The sequence below is a fragment of the Mesoplodon mirus genome, assembly GCF_964341445.2.
Source record: "Mesoplodon mirus genome assembly, chromosome: 5".
Classification (NCBI taxonomy): Eukaryota; Metazoa; Chordata; class Mammalia; order Artiodactyla; family Ziphiidae; genus Mesoplodon; species Mesoplodon mirus.
Genome location: NC_138980.1, coordinates 154,017,923 through 154,040,053, shown reverse-complemented (window position 1 = coordinate 154,040,053; position 22,131 = coordinate 154,017,923). Strand labels below are relative to the sequence as shown.

Here is a 22,131-nt window from a genome sequence, read left to right as displayed (position 1 = left end):
GTACAAATACATGTAAAGCTACTCAGTAAGGTTAACAACTTATTTAGAAATTTTATTTTGGCAGCATTAGCAAGGTTTATAATTTAATATGCATGGACAGTTGCTGATATTTCTAAGTCACCCAAACTTCATTAAATGTTTACTGATTTCGTTAAATAAATTTAAATCTTAATATCTTATTCCTTCTTCGTCTCTTTCAGAAAATTACATATAGCAAATATAGTAAAAATTCAGATATCACTTACTAGAGAGTTATATTGATAGAGTATTATCTTTTAAGTCAAATGTATACCTTTGAATATTCAATCTGGACATACATTCTATAAAGTGGCAAAAGCTAATAGTGTTACATCTAATTCAGAGAACAAAGAGTGTAAATTTTAACTTGCAGCACTGTCCAGAAAATAGTGCCTTTAGACTAGTTAATAAAAGACATCTTGCCTGGGCCATAGTTATCCTGTGTCACCTTGGGCTAGTTATCTGATCACTCTGTGCTTTGAATTTAGTTTGTTACTTGGCATCCATAATACTTGCTATCATCAAGGATCTTCATTTTATCTCACATAAGTAAGCATTTTGTACAAATAAACATGGACAATATAATTTTGCTGCTTATTAGCTTGTGGTTGTAGAATTCAGCATTGTGGCTTCAATTATAATGACATATGAGAAATAAGTAGAAGATTTTAAGCTTTATTTTAGAATTATTCCATTTCATCAAGTGAATATATTTCAATATATATATTTTTAATAGCTCCAAGGTGGTACCTTCTGCTAGGGATCTAAAAAATGTTTGCAGACATTACCTCTTAAATCCTGAAAATATCCCATTGAGTTAGGTGGGTGGTAAATATTATTGTCCCCATTTTACAGATGGAGAATTGAGGCACAGAGATATTATGTGACTCACCTAAGGTCACACTACAAGTCAGTGGTGGAGCCAGGAATAGAACCCAAGACTCCTGACTCCTAATCCACTCCCCTAGCCACTAGGCCCTGCTCCCTCCTCAAGGTTTCCTCTTGTGTGAAATTCTCCTTTGAAATACAATTTCTTGTTTTTAATTCATGGGGAAAGAAGTACCTGCTCTAATACTTCTCTAGGTAAGGCCACCAGCATATTCTTCCAGTCATTTTAAGTTTTAATTTTTGAAATAAGGAGCTGTTTATATAATTTATCAACATTTTTATTAAATGTTATATTTAATTTTAATATGAATATATCAAGAGAATTTTTGTTTTCTCTCTTCTTTAGGATTTGCCTTTATTCAGCATCCAAGTCTAATGTTTGAGCAAGAGGTGAAAAATCTATACAATAATATTTTATCTGATAAAAACTCCTCAGTAAATTTAAAAATACAGGTGTTAAAAAACCTCCAGACCTACCTACAAGAAGAAGACACACGTATGCAGCAGGCAGATAGAGACTGTAAGTAAAAACATACTTTCAAACATGCACAGTGTAGCTGCAGTTAGCATACCATCTATGACTCTTTTTTAATCCAGATATCTAATAGATAAGGAATTTTAGGTAAAGGAGTTCAGTTAAAGAAGAATCCTTCATAAACTCCCTGAAGTAGTTTATAAAATTTAATATATGTGCAGACGTTAACATTTTGTTGTTGTTGTTGTTGATTTTTTTGCGGTACGCGGGCCTCTCACTGTTGTGGCCTCTCCCATCATGGAGCACAGGCTCCGGACGCACAGGCTCAGCGGCCATGGCTCACGGGCCCAGCCGCTCCGCGGCATGTGGGATCCTCTCGGACGGGGGCACGAACCCGTGTCCCCTGCATCGGCAGGCGGACTCTCAACCACTGCACCACCAGGGAAGCCCAGACGTTAACATTTTGATGGAGGGAGAGAGATTATAGTTCTCATCAGGTTCTCAAAGGAGTCTCTAACAGATCCCCCACCAAAAAAAAAAAAAAATTTGAGAACCATTGGGCCAGCTATAACATTTTGTGCTTTTGGTTGTGGCCTAATTTAGAGTATTTAGTAAAGTTAATATACACGTTCTTAGTATGTTTACTTCCTTTTGTAGGGAAGAAGGTTGCAAAACAGGAAGATTTAAAAGAAATGGGTGATGTTTCCTCAGGGATGAGTAGTTCCATCATGCAGCTTTACCTCAAACAGGTGCTCGAGGCGTTTTTTCACACCCAATCAAGTGTACGCCACTTTGCCCTAAATGTCATTGCATTGACTCTAAACCAAGGTCTTATTCATCCAGTTCAGGTAAGTATGTTTTATAGCAGCGGCACTTAGCAAAAGAGCCAAATTTGTTGCCATTTGAAGACACGGTGATTAGAAAATAAATAGTTCTTTATTCCTCTTAGTTGTTGATTTTTTTTTGTCCCAAACTCTTAAGAATACAAGTTTTAGTCCATCTTTTAGGTTGTCTTTACTGCAAAATACCCATATATTCATAACGTCTCTATTAAACAAACTTCCAATTTATATTTGTAGAATACGTACTCCAAATTATTTCTTCTGAAATGATAGATATGTTTTAATTGACATTGACTCTTATCTCTAAGAACCAATCGTATATACTGTCAAATATGTAATGTAACTGGGGTTAAGAGTATAATCTATCTTAAACAAGGTGGATTTTAGTCCACAGAAAAATAACCTATATAATCTGAACTCAGTTTCTTCATCTTGAATTGGAAGTAATGTCAAGTACCCAACACCTCAAAACACCGATGTGTAGACTAGATGATGTACTCAAGACATATTAGTACTACAAGGGATTGGCAGCTATTTCTGATGTTGTAGTATTCACCATCTGACATGTTCAGGAGAGTGCCATAGGGGGCAAAAGTAAATTTGTTAGATAACCAAAGCCTGTACCCTCAAGATTTTTATTTTGGCTCTGTTTTGTGGAACTTTTCTAAAATATGCTCTATGTTGTTATGCTGTGTTCTTCCCTGTGTCCTGAAACAAAACACAGTAATGTGTATTTAGCCTATTCTTCATGATTCAGGGCAAGATTACTTAATAAAGTATACAGTACTATGTTGATACTCTTGAATTTTTTAGATACTTAGGGCTCTTTGCTGGTATTCTAAATGGTCTCAGGTGGTTGTGCTTTTATTATATCTTCTTTTTTTAAGCTTTTCTTTTAAATTTTACAATTATAAAAAAATTGCAAGAGTGGTACAATAAACTTCTTTATACTCTTCACCTATATTTCACCATTTGTTAACATTTTGCCACATTTGCTTTCTCTCTCTTCATATGTACACTTTTTTCCAAATCATTTGGTAGTAAGTTTCACATATCATGATTCTTTACCTCTAAACACTTCAGCGTATATTTTTTTAAGAACAAGGACATTCTCTTACAAAATCATAATGCAGTCATCAAATTCAGGAAATTTAACATTGATACAGTATTATCTAATATATAGTTCATTTTCATATTTTGTAAGTTAAGCTAATAATATTCTTTGTGGACTTCTCCCCCCCACCCCACCCCAATTCAGGATTTAATTGGTGATGACCCATTTCAGTTAGTGCTGTGTCTACTTTTTTTAAGTTTTTTGTTTGTTTGTTGTTATTTCTCTCACCTCCTCACCTCTGTCTAATTCAGATTCACTTAACATAGTAGTGGTGTTTCCTGACTTTTAGAAGTGTACAGTGAGTATGGCTCTTACCAAATTACTAGCTATCCAACTGTCTGACCGTTGAAGCCATATTTAAAATCAACTTTGTGAGAAAAAAATTATATTTTTCTAGTTTTAAGTATGGAAGACAAATTACTTTTTCCCCTCAACTATCTTTACATAGAAAATTCAGTCAGGCTTGAAAAATTATTGAATTATACATTTGTAGTATATATCATAATCTTAAGTGGATATTCTTAGTCTGGGAGCCCTTTAGTTTTAAAGAACCTTAAAATCACACTGAAATTGCTTAAATTTCACCACATCATTTTCTTGCTGATACTCCAGTGCTTTTTTGCTTTAAGGGAAAGATTTAAGGGAAGATGAATAGTTTTTTAAAAAACACTAAACCATGGCATTTATAGGAAGGCCTATAAAATTTAGCCTATAAAGCTAAATTCATATGTCCCAGATATATAGCAAGTTTTAACATATGTCAAGATACATATAGAGCTTTTACTACGGTGATGTCTTATGAATTCTTTATTTTTATTTCCAGTGTGTACCATATTTAATTGCTATGGGCACAGACCCAGAACCAGCTATGCGGAACAAGGCTGATCAGCAGCTTGTGGAAATAGACAAAAAATATGCTGGATTTATTCATGTATGTATTTTTAAATTGTGCAACCTAAATTTAAACATCATTCTTTGGTAAACCATTTCTTTAGCAAATGTTCTGCTCAGATTCATATTAGAATAAAATATTTTGCTTAGTAGTTACTTTTAAACATGCAACTAAGTTTGTCCCCCAGGGTGTTTAGTTTAAAATTAACTCTTAAGATTGAGCTAGAGGTAACAGTATAGCACGCACGCAGGATAAAAATCAGGATGCATGGGTTCTAGTCCCTACTATGTATCTTGGCAGTGATGGCTCTTCTGAGTCTCCATTTGTTTCTTCTATAAAATGAGCAGATTGCAGTAGATGATCTGCAGTATTCCTTCCAGCACTTGCATTCTATGATTTTTATTATTTTAAAGAAAACCAAACAATGAAGTTTGCCTCGAACTATAATACTCAAAATTATATTTTTAATTTGACTCTTCTAATTTCTGTGGCAAAAATAAGGCTTTTATTGATTTCAGATGAAAGCGGTGGCTGGTATGAAGATGTCTTACCAGGTACAACAGGCAATCAATACATGCCTAAAAGATCCTGTAAGAGGTTTCAGACAAGATGAGTCCTCTAGTGCTTTGTGTTCACACCTTTACTCCATGATCCGTGGAAACCGCCAACACAGACGAGCCTTTCTAATTTCTTTACTCAACCTGTTTGATGACACAGCAGTAAGTATTAAAAACTTATTATTTTAAGAAAATAAGTGTTCTATAAATTTTATGCCTAAAGTAGTCAACATTTTAAAAATATTACCATTTTAGTAAATAACAGAGGCTATCTTAAATGTGTTTATTTAGGTCTATGTTAATTGCAAGGTATACAGTCAAAATTGAAGGGGAAATTTTGCGTGAGAATAAACACAATGAGGGATAAAGTAAAATTGAGGGATAAAGTATAATTGTGTTTCCATACTGTGTGTCTTACAAACTTTGATAGCAATTGCTTTAAGCATACCTTTAAATAAGCTACATTACTAATCTGTCACTTCCAGGGATAGATAGATGGATGGATGGATGGATGGATGGATGGATGGATGGATGGATGAAGTGGAATTTTGCTTGTTTCTGTCAGACTTGAATGCTGTTAGAGTAACTATTCTAATAGGGTTTTGGCTGCTGAGATCCCTGGTTGTTCAACCTGACCGCCTTTAATGAAGAGCCCACTTCTGTGTAATTACAATTTTGACCCTTAAGGGGGCTATTGCACAAGTTGCATTGGCCAGGACCATAAGGCAAGAAAATAAAACATCCTGTTCTTTAAGCTTATCTCTTAATTTTTTCATTCATTTTATATCAATATTTATTCAGTATCTATTTGCGTTATGGTAGCATTGTGCTAGGAGATGAAGATAAGATAGTAAATGGGACAGATGTGGTATCTTTCCACATAGAGCTTACCAATTAGTGTATTGTGTAAAACTTTAAAAAGAAAAAAAAAATATTTTTTTCTTATTTTAATCACTAGATAGCTTGACTTTGTTGCTGTTCCAACACCAGATTTTTTCAATAAAGTAAAATTTAAATTACCAGAATGTAGATGTCTTATTAGACCTCTTCTTTTTAAGTACAACATGGAATTTTTGGATATACTATCTAACAAATAAATATAACAAACTTCTATTTTAGAAATACTTGGACCATAATTTAGTCATCATCAGGGCTGTCATCAGTATTAAGCTTTCACTGTGTGTAAGATAGTTAGATAGGAGTACAAAATGATATAGTGCTCTTTTCCTCATTGGATCTTACCTCCAGTTGGAGGGATAGGACACTAAATAAAGAAACTAACAGTTAAGATTAGCATAATCTGAGTCCCGGGTGGTTTGTATCGATACTGCCCTAGTCTTTATCTCCTTTCTGAGCTTCATTCCTACGTGGTTTCATTGCCTGCTACATATCATTAGCTGGATGCTCTGTCACCTCAGCATGTGAAATGCTAAACTGGAAATCCATCTCTCATAACACAGTGGATGTCAGAGGAGGAACAAATCACTGAAGGCCTAGGGGATGAGATGGATCTACTCTTAAGGCAGGGCAGGTGTAAAAACATGAATAAAGGTACAAAGATAAGAATGTGTGGGAGGGACTTCCCTCGTGACCCAGTGGGTGGGACTCCATGCTCCCTATGTGGGGGGCCTGGGTTCAATCCCTGGTGGGGGAACTGGATCCTGCATGCATGCTGCAACTAAGGATCCCTCATGCTGCAGCGAAGATCCCGCATGCCACAACCAGGACTGGTGCAGCCAAAATAAATAAATAATAAATAAATAAATATTTTTTAAAAAAGGAATGTGTGGGAAATAATGAATAGATGTTATTTAACTGGAGCAGCAAGATCATAATGAGGCATGGTTAATGGAGGATCTTGTAGACAGTGGAAAACTGTTGAAAGTGTTAAATTCAGTGATGAGGACAGGTGACAGAGAGCATTTTAGGAACACATATTTTTTAGCATTGTGTTCACATTGAAGGTAATAAGGGATTGACCTGTTATGGTGAAAGTTGGAAAGAAAAGAATGGACAGTAGGAAAGGAAAGAAGAAATGTTGTGAGGAAGGAATAAATTAAATGAGAGTCTGTGAGAATAGTCAAAGGGTAACTGAAATATTTTTGTCCTAAGCACCTAAAAGAACAGAATGTTGCTAAAAGCAGTTTGAAAAGAAGTTGGTTTGAGAAGGAGATAGAAGAGGAATAGTCAAAGAGCTAGGAAGAGAAAACTAAGGAAGAACGTTTCAGGAAGGAGATGAGGGTGGCTTGTCTGTATTTTTCCAACTTTAACATGTAGGTATTGATACATATTTAAAAATAAAAACGTGGGGGTCTCATGAATACTAATAGCAAGTTCATTCCATCTGTCCTATGGAATTTTTGTTATTACTACTGCTGATAACTGTATTTTATGTTGTTTGGACAGCAGGATAAGGGAGATGGCAGGAAGGAGTTTTTTAATTGCCTATTTTTTTTAAGCTATAAATGTTTTAAAGGAATTTAAACATTAACATGTCTTTCTGTTTATATTCTGTATCATCATGTAAATGCTGAAAATCTCAGTTTGTTACTTCTTTTAAAGCAAACAACTAGTAGTAATCATAATTTGCCAGCATTAGAGTTTTTTGGTGTGAAACTGTGGTAACACCGTCAGAATGACTCTGATATTCTAAATTATGTACACATAGGAAACTGACAATTGTTTTATGAGTACATGAACTTTGATTTTTTTTTAACCCACATATTAGTACTATAATTACCACTTACTTTTGAAGGCAGAATAGTAACTGTGTGTAACTGATCTCCATATGGGTTAAACTTTTAGAGGCACAATGACATAATTATGAATTCATATGTATACTTTCTGATGTGGTATGGATTTATCATAAAGATTCTATATACTCTATAAGAAAACTTCAGGGACTCCCACTTGGGTGCACTAAAAAAGTTCACCCCTTCCCTTCTTAAGGTACCATGGTTTAAGTCATTATGAAATCTCTTAAAATGGGTTTAAGATTATTCTGTAAAATCCGTTTCTGTTCCACCTCCTCCCTTCTTCTTCCTTCCCTCTCCCTCTCCCCAACTCTCTCTCTCTCGTTCTGAAACATTAACTGAGGTGAAAGTGCCCTGTAATATTTTTTCTAAAAAGGCTTTTGTGATGGATTTCTAGATTATCCACTAAACGTGTGTACCTTTTCTTCTAAAATTTACAGAAAACAGAAGTGAATATGCTCTTGTATATAGCAGACAATCTAGCCTGTTTTCCATACCAGACACAGGAAGAGCCGTTGTTTATAATGCATCATATAGACATTACACTCTCAGTTTCTGGTAGTAACCTACTGCAGTCATTCAAGGAGGTAAGTTACACACATTACTATTCTTAATCTTTCAAAGTACAGGCATGCTATTTTCACTGTTTTGTTTCTCATTGTTCTTTTTATTCTTTTCATAGGTATATAAAGTCTTTCTAAAACTTAACTGAAATCTGGGTAGTGCTTGAATTGGGGAGAGGAAGTGGGTTGCCATTTCATTTCCATTAAGAAAGATCTTAAAACCATTTCATTCCAGATCATTTAGGTGGAATTTATATACACACACACACACACACACACACGCACACGCACACACACATGTGGATTGTTCTCTTGATAAGCCATCCCACTTCTTTATTTATCTCACTTCAAGCATTGACCTTAAGTGTTTGGTGTTCATTCATATATTTTTTTAAACCCCATTTTAAAACACTTTGCTATTTTATAAATTTGGTAATGGTGTAGATAATAGTAGTACACTTGAAGAAATACAGAATAAATATAAGTAGCTTACTTACAAGGAAACACAGAAAATTTATACTATTGATTTCCTTATCCCTGAACACCAGCATCATAATGGAGTTGGCATATTGTATGCCCAAAATCTTCACTAAATTTTTTGTTATAAACTTTGTATCTTTTCTTTCATGGTTTTTAAGAAGGAAATATAATTGGTTTCATTGTAAAAGCACCTGGTATAGCCCTGGGTGCATAGTAGGTGTACTCAGTAATTTACATTCTTTGTAAATTAATTGGAGTATTTTCATGTACCTGATGATATAAGTATATATCTCATTTTACAATATCGTAGTGCTCAAAACTCAGCCTGGTCAAACTCGTAAATCAGGGAGATCTTTTTAATACCTAAGGGTTGGAATTACAGAAGTATCTAAACCCTTGCTACTTGAAGTGCAGACCAAGACCAGTAGCACTGGCCTCACCTGAGAGCTTGTTAGACCTGCAGAACCTCAGGCCCCACCCTAGACCTGGTGAAACAGAGTTTGCATTTTTAACAAAATCTCTAGTTGTTTAATATGCACATTAAAGTTTGAGAGGTTAATAATTTCCCAGGAACTTGATCCATCATGTTATCTTATTTTACTTCACTTACTGTTGTACATATACTTGTATCTGTTTCTCCTGTTTTATTTCTTAGCAGTTACATTTTGAATATTGCTTTGTAATCTGGTCTTTTCCACCTTGAAACCAGCTGACTTTGTTTCTTTTTAAAAGCTAACATTTTCATAAAGTACAAAAAATGAGAATTTAAGTATTTAAGGAAAGTTGCACATTATCTTGCTGAAAAGTTCTTAAAAGGGAGAGTTTGATAGAAGCTGGGAGAATTCAAGCCTATTATATTTTCCCCAGTTAAATTATAATTACTGGCTTCCCTGGTGGCGCAGTGGTTGAGAGTCCGCCTGCCGATGCAAGGGACACGGGTTCATGCCCCGGTCCGGGAAGATCCCACATACCACGGAGCGGCTAGGCCCGTGAGCCATGGCCGCTGAGCCTGCGCGTCCAGAGCCTGTGCTCCGCAACGGGAGAGGCCACAACAGTGAGAGGCCCGTGTACCGCAAAAAAAAAAAAATTATAATTACTTATTTTCCTCTATAATGGCTTACCTGTATATCAAATTGTTACTTCTATAACTAATTTATCTTTCATTACTATAAGGAGATTCTTTCCCTTTGAATGATATTTCAGAATGGTTTAGGGAGGGTGGCACAGTGGTTGAAGGAGTGGATTTTATTTAGTCTTGGAACATAATTTTTTCCCCCAAGGTTTGCGTCCCCAGTTGTTTATGGAAAATCAGAGGGTTTCAATATATAAAATATTAATATAAGGATACTTTAGAAGCTGTTAAATGGAGCATATGTATAGTTGTAGTGGTATTTTTGTTTTATTATTTTTCAGACAGAATAATTTCCTCTTTTTTTTCAGTCTATGGTAAAAGACAAAAGGAAAGAGAGAAAATCATCTCCTGGTAAGGAAAATGAGTCAAGCGAGAGTGAAGAAGAAGTCTGCAGGCCTCGGAAGTCACGGAAACGTGTAGATTCAGATTCAGATTCAGATTCAGAAGATGATATAAATTCAGTGATGAAATGTTTGCCAGAAAATTCAGCTCCTTTAATTGAGTTTGCAAATGTCTCCCAGGGTATTTTGTTGCTTCTGATGTTAAAACAACATTTGAAGAATCTCTGTGGATTTTCTGATAGGTAAGCTTGCATAAGCAGTGAGAGAAAAAACTTGCTGTGTTCAAATAATGAACAAATGTGAAACCCAGTTTTGATTGCATGCTGAATATTAAAAATGCTCTTTTTAAAAAAGTAGTTTGTTCCTTTTAATTGCTATATACTATTTTGTTGTATAATCTACCATAATTTGTCCATTCTGTTATTGAAGAGAGGAAAACTATTCCTCTAATTGGAGATAATGCATTATGAACTATAAATTAGAGGACTTAAATCCTTAATATCTTTAAAAAGATATTCGAGAATTAGGCTAACCTTAAAAATAGATAACAAATTCAAGTTTTTAAAGAGCTGTGGGGACTTCCCTGGAGGTGCAGTGGTTAAGAGTCCGCCTGCCAATGCAGGGGACATGGGTTCGAGCCCTGGTCTAGGAAGATTCCACATGCTGCGTAGCAAGTAAGTCCGTGCACTACAACTACTGAGCCTGCGCTCTAGAGCCCGCGAGCCACCACTGCTGAGCCCGCATGCCACAACTACTGAAGCCTGCGTGCCTGGAGCCTGTGCTCTGCAACAAGAGAAGCCACCATAATTATAAGCACGCGCACTGCAACGAAGAGTAGCCCCAGCTCGCTCTCAGCTAGAGAAAGCCTACGCTCAGCAATGAAGACCTAACGCAGCCTAAAATAAATAAATTTATTTTTAAAAAAAGAGCTATGAATGAAGAATAGATGCAGACCAACTAGGCTAAGTTCTAACAGTCTAGCAGTCTTTAATGTACACTATCAAGTAAGAGATAGAAAAGTACTAATAACTTAGACTGCCCTATAATTTTACCCATTGTCAATCACTGTAGGTATCTGTCTTCTGCCTGTACCAATGGAATTTTGGACATTTTTCACATTCATTGAAACCCTATGAAGTCACATGTTCGTAGGGACAGATAATGAAATTAGTAAAGTAGACCTGGTAGGTCAGTGGCAAAATGAAAAGAACATGTTTCTTCTGAAGGGTTTAGATATTACTCAGATGTTCATCAGCTTGTTGCCATGGAAGAGAGTGGGAACAATGTGGCCAGAGCTTCCATCTTTTCAAGAGAAGCTAGATAATCCAGATTTTAATGAGAACTATCTTGATGTTAAATATTGGCAGCCACGGGCATACCTTGTTTTATTGCACTTCACAGATACTGCATTTTTTGCAAATTGAAGGTTTGTGGCAATCCTGCATCAAGCAAGTCTGTCAGCGCCATTTTTCCAACAGCATTTGTTCACTTTGTGTCTCTGTGTCACATTGGTAATTCTTACGGTATTAAAATTTTTTTTATTATTATATTTTGTAGTGACCTTTGATGTTACTGTTACAAAAAGATTACAATTCACTGAAGGCTCAGATGATAGTTAGCATTTTTTAGCAATAAAATATTTTTAAATTAAGATACATACGTTGTTTTTAGACAATGCTGTCGCACACTTAATAGACTATAATATAGTGTAAACGTAACTTTTATACACACTGGGAAACAAAATTCACGTGGTTTGCTTTATTGCAATATTTGCTTTATCACGATGGTCTGGAACCAAACCCGCAACATCTCCAAGATACGCCTGTAATTCGGAATAATTTAAAACCTTGTAAAGTCTTGGGGCAGTGCTAAGGAGTTGGAAAGATTTTGAAACAGTTGTTAATAATGTCAAACAGGTTTGTAAGCAATAATTCTGGTCACTGTGTAGAGAATGAATAGTTGGGGCACAAAACAGTAGAAGGAGGTAAACCAGTTAGGTAGTATTGAGTAATTATGTTAAAACTGTCCTACAGTCACAATCATGGTGCTAAGAAATAGACATGAGAAACTACTTTCATTTAAATGATGCCTCTATTCAAGACAAATACTGATAGAAACAAGAGAATATTATTCTTTTTAATCTTTTGATTTTGTGTCTTTACTTCCCTTTTTAAAATTATATTTATTTTGTATACAATTTCACTGGTTAAAATCTGTATAACAAAAAGTTTAATTATAACTAAATAAAATTTAACTAGAATCAATTTAAATGCAAATGCCTAAAAAAATTTTTTTAAGTTAATGGTTTTGTTTTCCCAAAACAGTAAAATTCAGAAATACTCTCCATCTGAATCTGCAAAAGTGTATGATAAAGCGATAAACCGAAAAACAGGAGTTCATTTTCATCCCAAACAAACACTGGACTTCCTGCGGAGTGATATGGCTAATTCCAAAATCACTGAAGATGTGAAGAGGAGTATAGTAAAACAGTATCTAGATGTGAGTAGTAAAACCAAAATATATTTCATTTTGATAACGGCTTTTTTAAAAAGTAAATTCTTTTGAGACAGATAGCTACCTCCTTTCATTGAAGGTATGCTTCGCGACCCATCACTCATTATTTTTGTCTGTGTAGTTTTAATGAGTTACTTTAAGCTTATCTTTCCCACTTCACCCACTACAATTGCACTACAATTGTTTTTTCTTAGGAAATACCAGCCCACCACTAACTTTATTTTAGTGAAAAGCAAAGTTTTTAGGCAAGTTTTAGAGAAAAGCTGTGCCCATATATGTATTTCTTTAATTCAGTGGATTACATGGTTTATATTTCATCAAAGGAAAAACCATGAAAAGTCATCCTCCTGCCTTCTTCAGCCATTCTATTCCTCTTCCCTCTGGCAACCAATATGACTACTTTTTCATGTATTCTTACAGAAGCAGTACAAGTGTGTGTGTGTGTGTGTGTGTGTGTATTTGTGTATCTGTTACATATAGACCCACCTAAGAAGTATGTGAGTGAGTATGTGAGTGTATAAATTGTGCTTTTAAAGTGTCTTTAAGAATAGGCAAATTCAGGGAATTCCCTGGCAGTCCAGTGGTTAGGACTCTGCTCTTTCACTGCCGAGGGCCCAGGTTCAATCCCAGGTCAGGGAACTAAGATCCCTCAAGCTGTGGTGTAGCCCCCCCCACCGCCCAAAAAAAGGCAAATTCAGAAAGTCAGAAAATAGAAGTTATGGGGGGAGGGGGGGCAGGAATGGTTAGTTGCGTGGGGTTTTTTAAGATTTTTTTTTAACTTTTATTTTGTATTGGAGTATAGCCAATTAACAATGTTGTGATAGTTTCAGGTGCACAGCAAAGCAACTCAGCCATACATATACATGTATCCATTCTCCCCCAGACTCCCCTCCCATCCAGGCTGCCACATAACATTGAGCAGAGTTCCCTTTGCTATACAGTAGTTCCTCGTTGGTTATCCTTTTTAAATATAGCAGTGTGTACATGTCAGTGCCAAACTCCCTAACTATCCATTCCCTCTACCCTTCCCCTGCAGTAGCCATAAGTTCGTTCTCTAAGTCTGTGAGTCCACTTCTGTTTTGTAAATAAGCTCATTTGTACCATTTTTTTTAGATTCCGCATAAAGCAACATCATATGATATTTCTCTTTCTCTGTCTGACTTCACTCAGTATGACAATCTCTAGGTCCATCCATGTTGCTGCAAATGGCATTATTTCATTCTTTTTATGGCTGAGTAATATTCCATTGTATATATGTACCACATCTTATTTATCCATTCCTCTGTTGATGGACATTTAGGTTGCTTCCATGTCTTGGCTATTGTAAACAGTGCTGCAGTGAACATTGGGGTGCATGTATGCTTTCGGACCATGTTTTTCTCTGGGTATATGCCCAGGAGTGGGATTGCAGGGTCACATGGTAGCTCTATTTTTAGTTTTTTAAGGAACCTCCATACTGTTCTACATAGTGGTTGTACCAGTTTACATTCCCACCAACAGTGTAGGAGGGTTCTCTTCTCTCCACACCATCTCCAGCATTTATTGTTTGTAGATTTTTTTATGATAACCATTTTGACTGGTGTGAGGTGATACCTCATTGTAGTTTTGATTTGCATTTCTCTAATCATTAGCAGTGTTGAACACCCTTTCATGTGCCTCTTGGCCATCCATATGTCTTCCTTGGAAAAATGTCTAGGTCTTCTGTCCATTTTTTGATTGGGTTATTTGTTTTGATGATATTAAGCCACATGAGCTGTTTCTAAATTTTGGAGACTAATCCCTTGTCAATCACATCATTTGCAAATATTTTCTCCCAATCTGTGGGTTGTCTTTTCATTTTGTTTATGGTCTCCTTTGCTGTGCAAGAGCTTTTGAGTTTAATTAGGCCCTATTTATTTTGGGGTTTTTTTCCATTACTCTGGGAGATGGATCAGAAAAGATATTGTTACAATTTATGTCAGAGAGTGTTCTGCCTGTGTTTTCCTCTAGGAGGATTTATAATGTCCAGTCTCACATGTAAATCTTTAATCCATTTTGAGCGTATTTTTGCGTATCGTGTTAAAGAATGATCTAATTTCATTTTTTTACATGTAGCTGTCCAGTTTTCCCAGCACCATTTGTTGAAGAGACTGTTTTTCCACCATTGTATAATCTTGCCTTCTTTGTCATAGATTAATAGACCATAGGTGGGTAGGTTTAGTTCTGGGCTTTCTGTCCTGTTCCATTGATCTGTAGTTCTGTTTTTGTGCCAGTACCATACTGTTTTGATGACTAAAGCTTTGTAGTATAGTCTGAAGTCAGGGACCCTGATTCCTCCATCTCCATTTTTCTTTCTCAAGATTACTTTGGCTATTTGGGGTCTTCTGTGTCTCCATACAAAGTTTAAGATATTTTGTTCTAGTTCTATGAAAAATGCCATTGGTAATTTGATAGGGATTGCATTGAATCTGTAGATTGCCTTGGGTAGTATAGTCATTTTGACAATATTTATTCTTTTAAGCAAAGAACATGATATATCTTTCCATCTGTTTGTGTCTTCTTTGATTTCTTTCATCAGCATGTTATAGTTTTCGGAGTACAGGTCTTTTGCCTCCTTAGGTAGGTTTATTCGTAGGTATTTTATTCTCTTTCATACAATGGTAAATGGGATTGTTTCTTGAATTTCTCTTTCTGATCTTTCATTGTTAGTGTATAGAAATGCAACACATTTCTGTGTATTAATTTTGTATCCTGCAACTTTACCAAATTGATAAAGCTCTAGTAATTGATGAGCTCTAGTAATTTTCTGATAGCATCTTTATGATTTTATATGTATAGTATCATGTCATCTGCAAACAGTGATGGTTTAACGTCTTCTTTTCCAATTTGGATTCCTTTTATTTCTTTTTCTTCTCTGATTTCCGTAGCTAGGACTTCCAAAACTATGTTGAATAAAAGTGGTGAGAGTGGGCATCCTTGTCTTGTTCCTGATCTTAGAGGAAATGCTTTCAGCTTTTCACCATTGAGTATGATGCTAGCTGTAGGTTTGTCTTATATGGCCTTTATTATGTTGAGGTAGATTCCCTCTGTGCCCACTTCCTGGAGAGTTTTATCATAAATAGGTGTTGAATTTTGTCAAAAGCTTTTTCTGCATCTACTGAGATGATCATTTGGGGGTTTCTTAATATATAGATTTATTTATTTATTTTTGGCTGTGTTGAGTCTTTGTTACTGCATGTGGGCTTTCTCTAGTTGCAGCAAGCAGGAGCTGCTCTTCGTTGCAGTGTGCGGGCTTCTCATTGTGGTGGCTTCTCTTGTTGCAGAGCATGGGCTCTAGGCATGCGGGCTTCAGTAGTTGTGGCACATGGGCTCAGTAGTTGTAGCTTGCAGGCTCTAGAGCACAGGCTCAGCAGTTGTGGCGCACAGGCTTAGTTGCTCCACGGCATGTGGGATCTTCCCAGACCAGGGCTGGAACACGTGTCCCCCACATTGGCAGGCGGATTCTCAACCACTGCGCCACCAGGGAAGCCCGGGAGTTTTTAAATTACAGTTTCAATTTCAGTGCTTGTAATTGGTTCATATTTTCTAATTATTCCTGGTTCAGTCTTGGGAGACTGTACCTTTCTAAGAATTTGCCCATTTCTTCCAGATTGTCTGTTTTATTGGCATACAGTTGCATATAGTAGTCTCTTATGATCCTTTGTATTTCTGTGGTATCAGCTGTAACTTCTCCTTTTTCATTTTTCATTTTATTGATTTGAGCCCTCTCCCTTTTTTTCTTGATGAGTCTGGCTAAAGGTTTATCAGTTTTGTTTATCTTTTCAAGGAACCAGCTTTTAGTTTCATTGATCTTTGCTCTTGTCTTCTTTGTCTCTATTTCATTTGTCTCTGCTCTGATCTTCATGATTTCTTTCCTTCTACTAACTTTCAGTTTTGTTTGTTCTTCTTTCTCTAGTTGCTTTATGTGTATGGTTAGGTTGTTTATTTGAGATTTTTCTTGTTTCCCAAAGTAAGGTTGTATTGCTATAAACTTTCCTCTTTGAACTGCTTTTACTGTATCCCATAGGTTTTGGATCGTTGTGCTCTCATTTTCATTTGTCTCTAGATATTTTTTTATTTCCTCTTTGATTTCTTCAGTGATCCAGTGGTTGTTTAGTAGCATATTGCTTAGCCTCCACGTATTTGTGTTTTTATAGTCTTTTTCTTGGAGTTTATTTCTAATCTCACAGTGTTGTGGTCAGAAAAGATGCTTGATATGATTTCAGTTTTCTTAAATTTACCAAGGCTCACTTTATGGCCCAGGATGTGGTCACTCCTGGAGAATATTCCATGTGCACTTCAGAAAAATGTGTATTCTTCTGCTTCTGGATGGAGTGCTCTATAAATATCAGTTAAGTCCATCTGATCTAATGTGTCATTTAAGGCTTGTGTTTCCTTACTGATTTTATGTCTGGCTGATCTGTCCATTGATGAAAGTGGGGTGTTAAAGTCCCCCACTATTATTGTGTTACTGTCAATTTCTCCCTTTATGGCTGTTAGTATTTGCCTTACATATTGTGGTGCTCCTAAGTTGGGTGCATATATGTTTACAATCGTTATACCTTCTTGGATTGATTCCTTGTTATGTAGTGTCCTTCTTTGTCTCTTGTAGCATTCTTTGTTTTAAAGTCTATTTTGTCTGATATGAGTATTGCTACTGCAGCTTTCTTTTGATTTCCATTTGCATGGAAAACCTTCTTCCATCCCCTCACTTTCAATCTGTACGTGTCCCTAGGTCTGAAGTGGGTCTCTTGTAGACAGCATATATATGGGTCTTGTTTTTGTATCCATTCAGTGAGCCTGTGTCTTTGTTGGCGCATTTAATCCATTTACATTTAAAGTAATTATCGGTATGTGTGTTCCTTTTGCCATTTTCTTAATTGTTTTCGGTTTGTTTCTGTAGGTCTTCTTTCTTTGCTCTTTTGTTCTCTTCTCTTGTGGTTTGATGACGATCTTTAGTGTTGTGTTTGGGTTGCTTTTTCTTTTTTGTGTGTGTATCTATTGTAGCTTTTGGGTTTGCTGTTCCCATGAGGTTTTGATATAGCAGTCTGTATATGTACAAGATTGTTTTAAGTTGCTAGTCTCTTTCCCACTTAGAGGAGTTCCTTTAGCATTTGTTGCAAAGCTGGTCTGGTGTTGCTGAATTCTCTTAGCTTTTGCTTGTCTGTAAAGCTTTTGATTTCTCTGTGGAATCTGAATGAGAGCCTTGCTGGGTAGAGTATTCTTGGTTCTAGGTTCTTCCCTTTCATAACTTTAAATATATTGTGCCACTCCCTTCTGGCTTGCAGCGTTTCTGCTGAGAAATCAGCTCTTAACCTTATGGGAGTTCCCTTGTATGTTATTTGTTGTTCTTCCCTTGTTGCTTTTTTTTTTTTTTTTTTTTTTGCTGTACGCGGGCCTCTCACTGCTGTGGCCTCTCCCGTTGCGGAGCACAGGCTCCGGACACACAGGCTCCGCGGCCATGGCTCGCGGGCCCAGCCGCTCCGCGGCACGTGGGATCCCCCGGGATCGGGGCACGAACCCGTGTCCCCTGCATCGGCAGGCGGACTCTCAACCACTGCGCCACCAGGGAAGCCCCCTTGTTGCTTTTAATAATTTTTCTTTGTCTTTAATTTTTGTCAATTGGATTACTGTGTATCTTGGAATATTTCTCCTTGGGTTTATCCTGCCTGCAACTCTGCACTTCCTGGACTTGGGTGGCTATTTCCTTTGCCATGTTAGGGAAGTTTTCAACTATAATCTCTTCAAATATTTTCTCTGGTCCTTTCTCTCTCTCTTCTCCTTCTGGGACCCCTATAATGTGAATGTTGGTGCATTTAATGTTGTCCCATAGATCTCTTAGGCTGTCTTCATTTCTTTACATTCTTTTTTCTTTATTCTGTTCCATGGCAGTGATTTCCACCATTCTGTCTTCCAGGTCACTTATCCGTTCTTCTGCCTCAGTTATTCTGCTATTGATTCCGTCTAGCATATTTTTCATTTCAGTTATTGTATTCATCTCTATTTGTTCATTAACTCTTCTAGGTCTTTGTTAAACATTTGTTTCATCTTCTCAATCCTTGCCTCCATTCTTTTTCCAGGGTCATCTTGGATCATCTTCACTGTTATTATTCTGAATTCTTTTTCTGGAAGGTTGCCTATCTCCACTTCATTCAGTTGTTTTTCTCGGTTTTATCTTGTTCCTGCATCTGGGACATAATTCTCTGTCTTTTCACTTTGTCTCTCTTTTCTGTGGTTGTGGTTTTCATTCCACAGGCTACAGGATTGTAGTTCTTCTTGCATCCACTGTCTCAGGAATGGGGGGGGGAGTATTGAATGGGTACAGATTGAGTTTCTTTGGGGGATGATGAAAAAGCTTTTGAAATGTCTGTGGTGATGATTGTACAACAGTGTGAATATACTTACTGTCAGTGAATTAAACACTTTAAAATGGTAAATTTTATGTTATATATATTTTACCAGAATAAAAATTTTTTAACGTTTTAAAAAAAATTTCGAGATTGTCCTAAAAAGTTAAAATAAAGTCTTTAATTTTAATCTATTTAAAGCTGGTAGTTGAACACAACTAATAATGATTTTTTTGACCAAGAATGTAATGTACACAGTGATTTTCATATTATTCATAGACTGCAAACCTTGTACTCTAAATTTGACATTTATTTTAGTTCTTTAAAATTCTTTAGCATTTTTTGTTTCCTGTTGTATCCTCTTATCTTGGTGGAGAGCAGAAAATGGGGGACAGAAAAGTTTAAAAGTCTGTCAATAATTAGTAATCACTTGGCTGCTTGATAACTTGGATCAGGGTCCGCAACATCTGGCTTATGGGCCAAATCTGGCCAACTGCCTGTTTGTGTAAAATAAAGTTTCATTGAAACAGCCATGCCCATTCATTTTTGTATTGCATTTTGGCCTGCAAAGCCAAAAATACTTACTATCTGGCTCTTTACAGAAAATGTTTGCCAGCCCCTAACTTGGACAATAGCTAAAGTCTGTTTCACCCACACCAAACAACTACCATGGAAAACATTTAGGAAAAAATTTTTAAATAAAGGAAACATTTAGGAATTTGTCAGTCTTGTTTGAAAAAATATACTTAAAATTCTAAATTAATATCTAATTTTTGTAGTTCAAACTTCTCATGGAACATCTGGACCCTGATGAAGAGGAAGAAGAAGGGGAGGTGTCAGCTAGCACAAATGCTCGGAACAAAGCAATTACCTCGCTGCTTGGAGGAGGCAGCCCTAAAAATAATGCAGCAGCAGAGACAGAAGATGATGAAAGTGATGGGGAGGATAGAGGAGGAGGCACTTCAGGGGTGAGGCGGAGGAGGAGTCAACGTATTTCGCAGCGTATTACGTAAAATGATTTTTATGTGCTTATATATGTCAGTCTATTAAATGTACACCAAGTAATGTAATACTTATGAGAGAAAACATTTTGTAGATAGAAATTCTCTACTTATCCATTTATACATCCTTTTGTAGAAAGTTTAACATAAAAGACAATAAAAAAGAAAAAACAGAAATGAGATTTATCCAGCATAAAGGGTTATTAATTTTTCTTTGGATTGTATTAATGTGTGTTATCCTTTTTTATTGTTGATAAGTTTTATGTAGCTTTATGGTTCATATGTATATATAATTTTATATATCAATAAGAGTAAAGACACGGGTACAAATTAAGAGTTACATGGTTTTACAAGTATATGTTAACCCCTTGGCGCTGGCGGTCACGGTGCGTCTCATTGCCGGCAATGGAAGTGTGCTGGGAAATCCCAACTCCCGGCGTCAAGGGATTAAAAGCAATAAAAACAATAATTTCACTAAAATTATTTTGTGTAACACTTGGTCTTTTTTCCCCCCTCCCAATGTTTTAGTCATTGAGAAGGTCAAAACGAAATTCAGACTCTACGGAGTTGGCAGCACAGATGAATGAAAGTGTTGACGTCATGGATGTCATCGCTATTTGCTGTCCAAAGTACAAAGATCGACCACAAATTGCAAGAGTAGTACAGAAAACCAGCAATGGCTTCAGTGTTCAGTGGATGGCAGGCTCCTACAGTGGCTCCTGGACTGAGGCTAAGCGCCGTGATGGCCGCAAACTGGTGCCTTGGGTAGACACTATTAAAGAGTCAGACATTATTTACAAAAAAATTGCTCTAACGAGTGCTAATAAGCTGACTAATAAAGTTGTTCAGACTTTACGATCCCTGTATGCCGCCAAGGACGGGACTTCCAGCTAATGAATTTGTACATGCAGCCAAATTTACAGGAGTTTTTTTTTAAAGGCAGAAAAACTTGAAATATCAACATTCTGGCAAAAAAAAAAATCAATTTTATGAAGAGTAAGAATGGAACCTGGGATGCAGGAACAAAAGAAGGAAATGTTGGGCAAAACATTTTTGTGGGAGCTCCCTTCGCTGTTGTGCAGCAGAAACAGATTCTCAGTTCATTTTTACTCCCACTGTATTATAGTTTAACAAAAATTGTTTATATCTTGGAAAAAAAACTTTCTGTTTAAAAAATAAACAAGTGAATGTTGGAAATTAGTCTGTTAATGTTCTTAATAAAGTGTTCTTGGAGTTTAACCTAGCAGCGGATGGCTTTCTTTAGCTTAGCCCAGTTTCCAGGGAAGCATTGTTTTTTCCAGGCTGTAAAATGGCAGAATCTCCTGGATATATAATTTATTCTGTTGGAAAAAAAAAAAAAAAGCATGCAGTATCTATGACCTATCTGCAGAAGGAGTTTTTGTAAATGTAGATTTTGATGTATTAGGTCACCCTGAAAACAATACAAGAAAAGGGATCCCCAGGCAATCTGGTGGAGCGAATACTGCAATAAATTTTTTTACTTCTCTTTGTTACTTGTCTGTTTCCATTTGAATTTCTTATTGTAAAGATCTGTTTAAATCCATTTATATTATTTTGCAGTCTTTTATGTAAAATTTATTATATCACTGGTTTTCAAAACAAAACATAAAATATTGTTTATACAGTTTGTATAGGCTGACTTCTGAATAATTGGTATCTATTATTTTCATTCCCATAAGAGGGTGTAAACAATTAATTCCAGGGTTTTATTGTATCCTGCAATATTTAGTATTAACTATATATGATTTAGCACTGTGCCAAACACATTTTCAAGAGTACATTTTGATATAAAAAGAAACTATAGTTTATTCCTTGTATGCTTCAATTTCTTTCTAGTAATGTCATGATGGTAATATTTATTTTTTAAACCTTGGGAAAAGGTAACAGTCTTCGGGAAAGAACAATCATGCTATTTTGGAAAACTAGCATTTCTCTTAGTTAAAATTATGCCATGTGTTATTTTCAAACTAGAATTGAGATGACTATGACACTTCATGATAACATTACATTTTTCACAAGTTATTTTTTAATGCTGAAAAAGGAGTAATTTTACTAGTTGAGATGTTTACTCATTTTCTATTCTAAATGTTTTATACATCTTTTGGGAGCAGTTGTCGTTTATCTGTTACTACAGATGGGGAGGTGGGTATTTAATTAGTTGATTTGCATAGTTGA

At 36.0% G+C, this 22,131-nt stretch overlaps 1 protein-coding gene across 2 annotated transcripts in view; it reads left to right on the top strand.

Moving 5' to 3' along the window:
• NIPBL (NIPBL cohesin loading factor) overlaps positions 1-21,444 on the top strand; it is a 198,224-nt gene extending 176,780 nt beyond the window's left edge. The window contains exons 39-47 of one of the 2 annotated variants that reach the window (XM_082621433.1): positions 1,253-1,426; positions 2,039-2,229; positions 4,161-4,268; positions 4,748-4,948; positions 7,980-8,126; positions 10,023-10,297; positions 12,380-12,554; positions 19,714-19,902; positions 20,464-21,444. In XM_082621433.1, coding sequence (XP_082477559.1) covers positions 1,253-1,426; positions 2,039-2,229; positions 4,161-4,268; positions 4,748-4,948; positions 7,980-8,126; positions 10,023-10,297; positions 12,380-12,554; positions 19,714-19,902; positions 20,464-20,829 — 1,826 coding nt within the window. In that variant the 3' untranslated portion in view covers positions 20,830-21,444. Of the gene's footprint in view, positions 1-1,252; positions 1,427-2,038; positions 2,230-4,160; positions 4,269-4,747; positions 4,949-7,979; positions 8,127-10,022; positions 10,298-12,379; positions 12,555-19,713; positions 19,944-20,463 lie in introns of both variants that reach the window. The other variant, XM_082621434.1, reaches the window with a different exon arrangement.
• Positions 21,445-22,131: the final 687 nt, after the last annotated feature.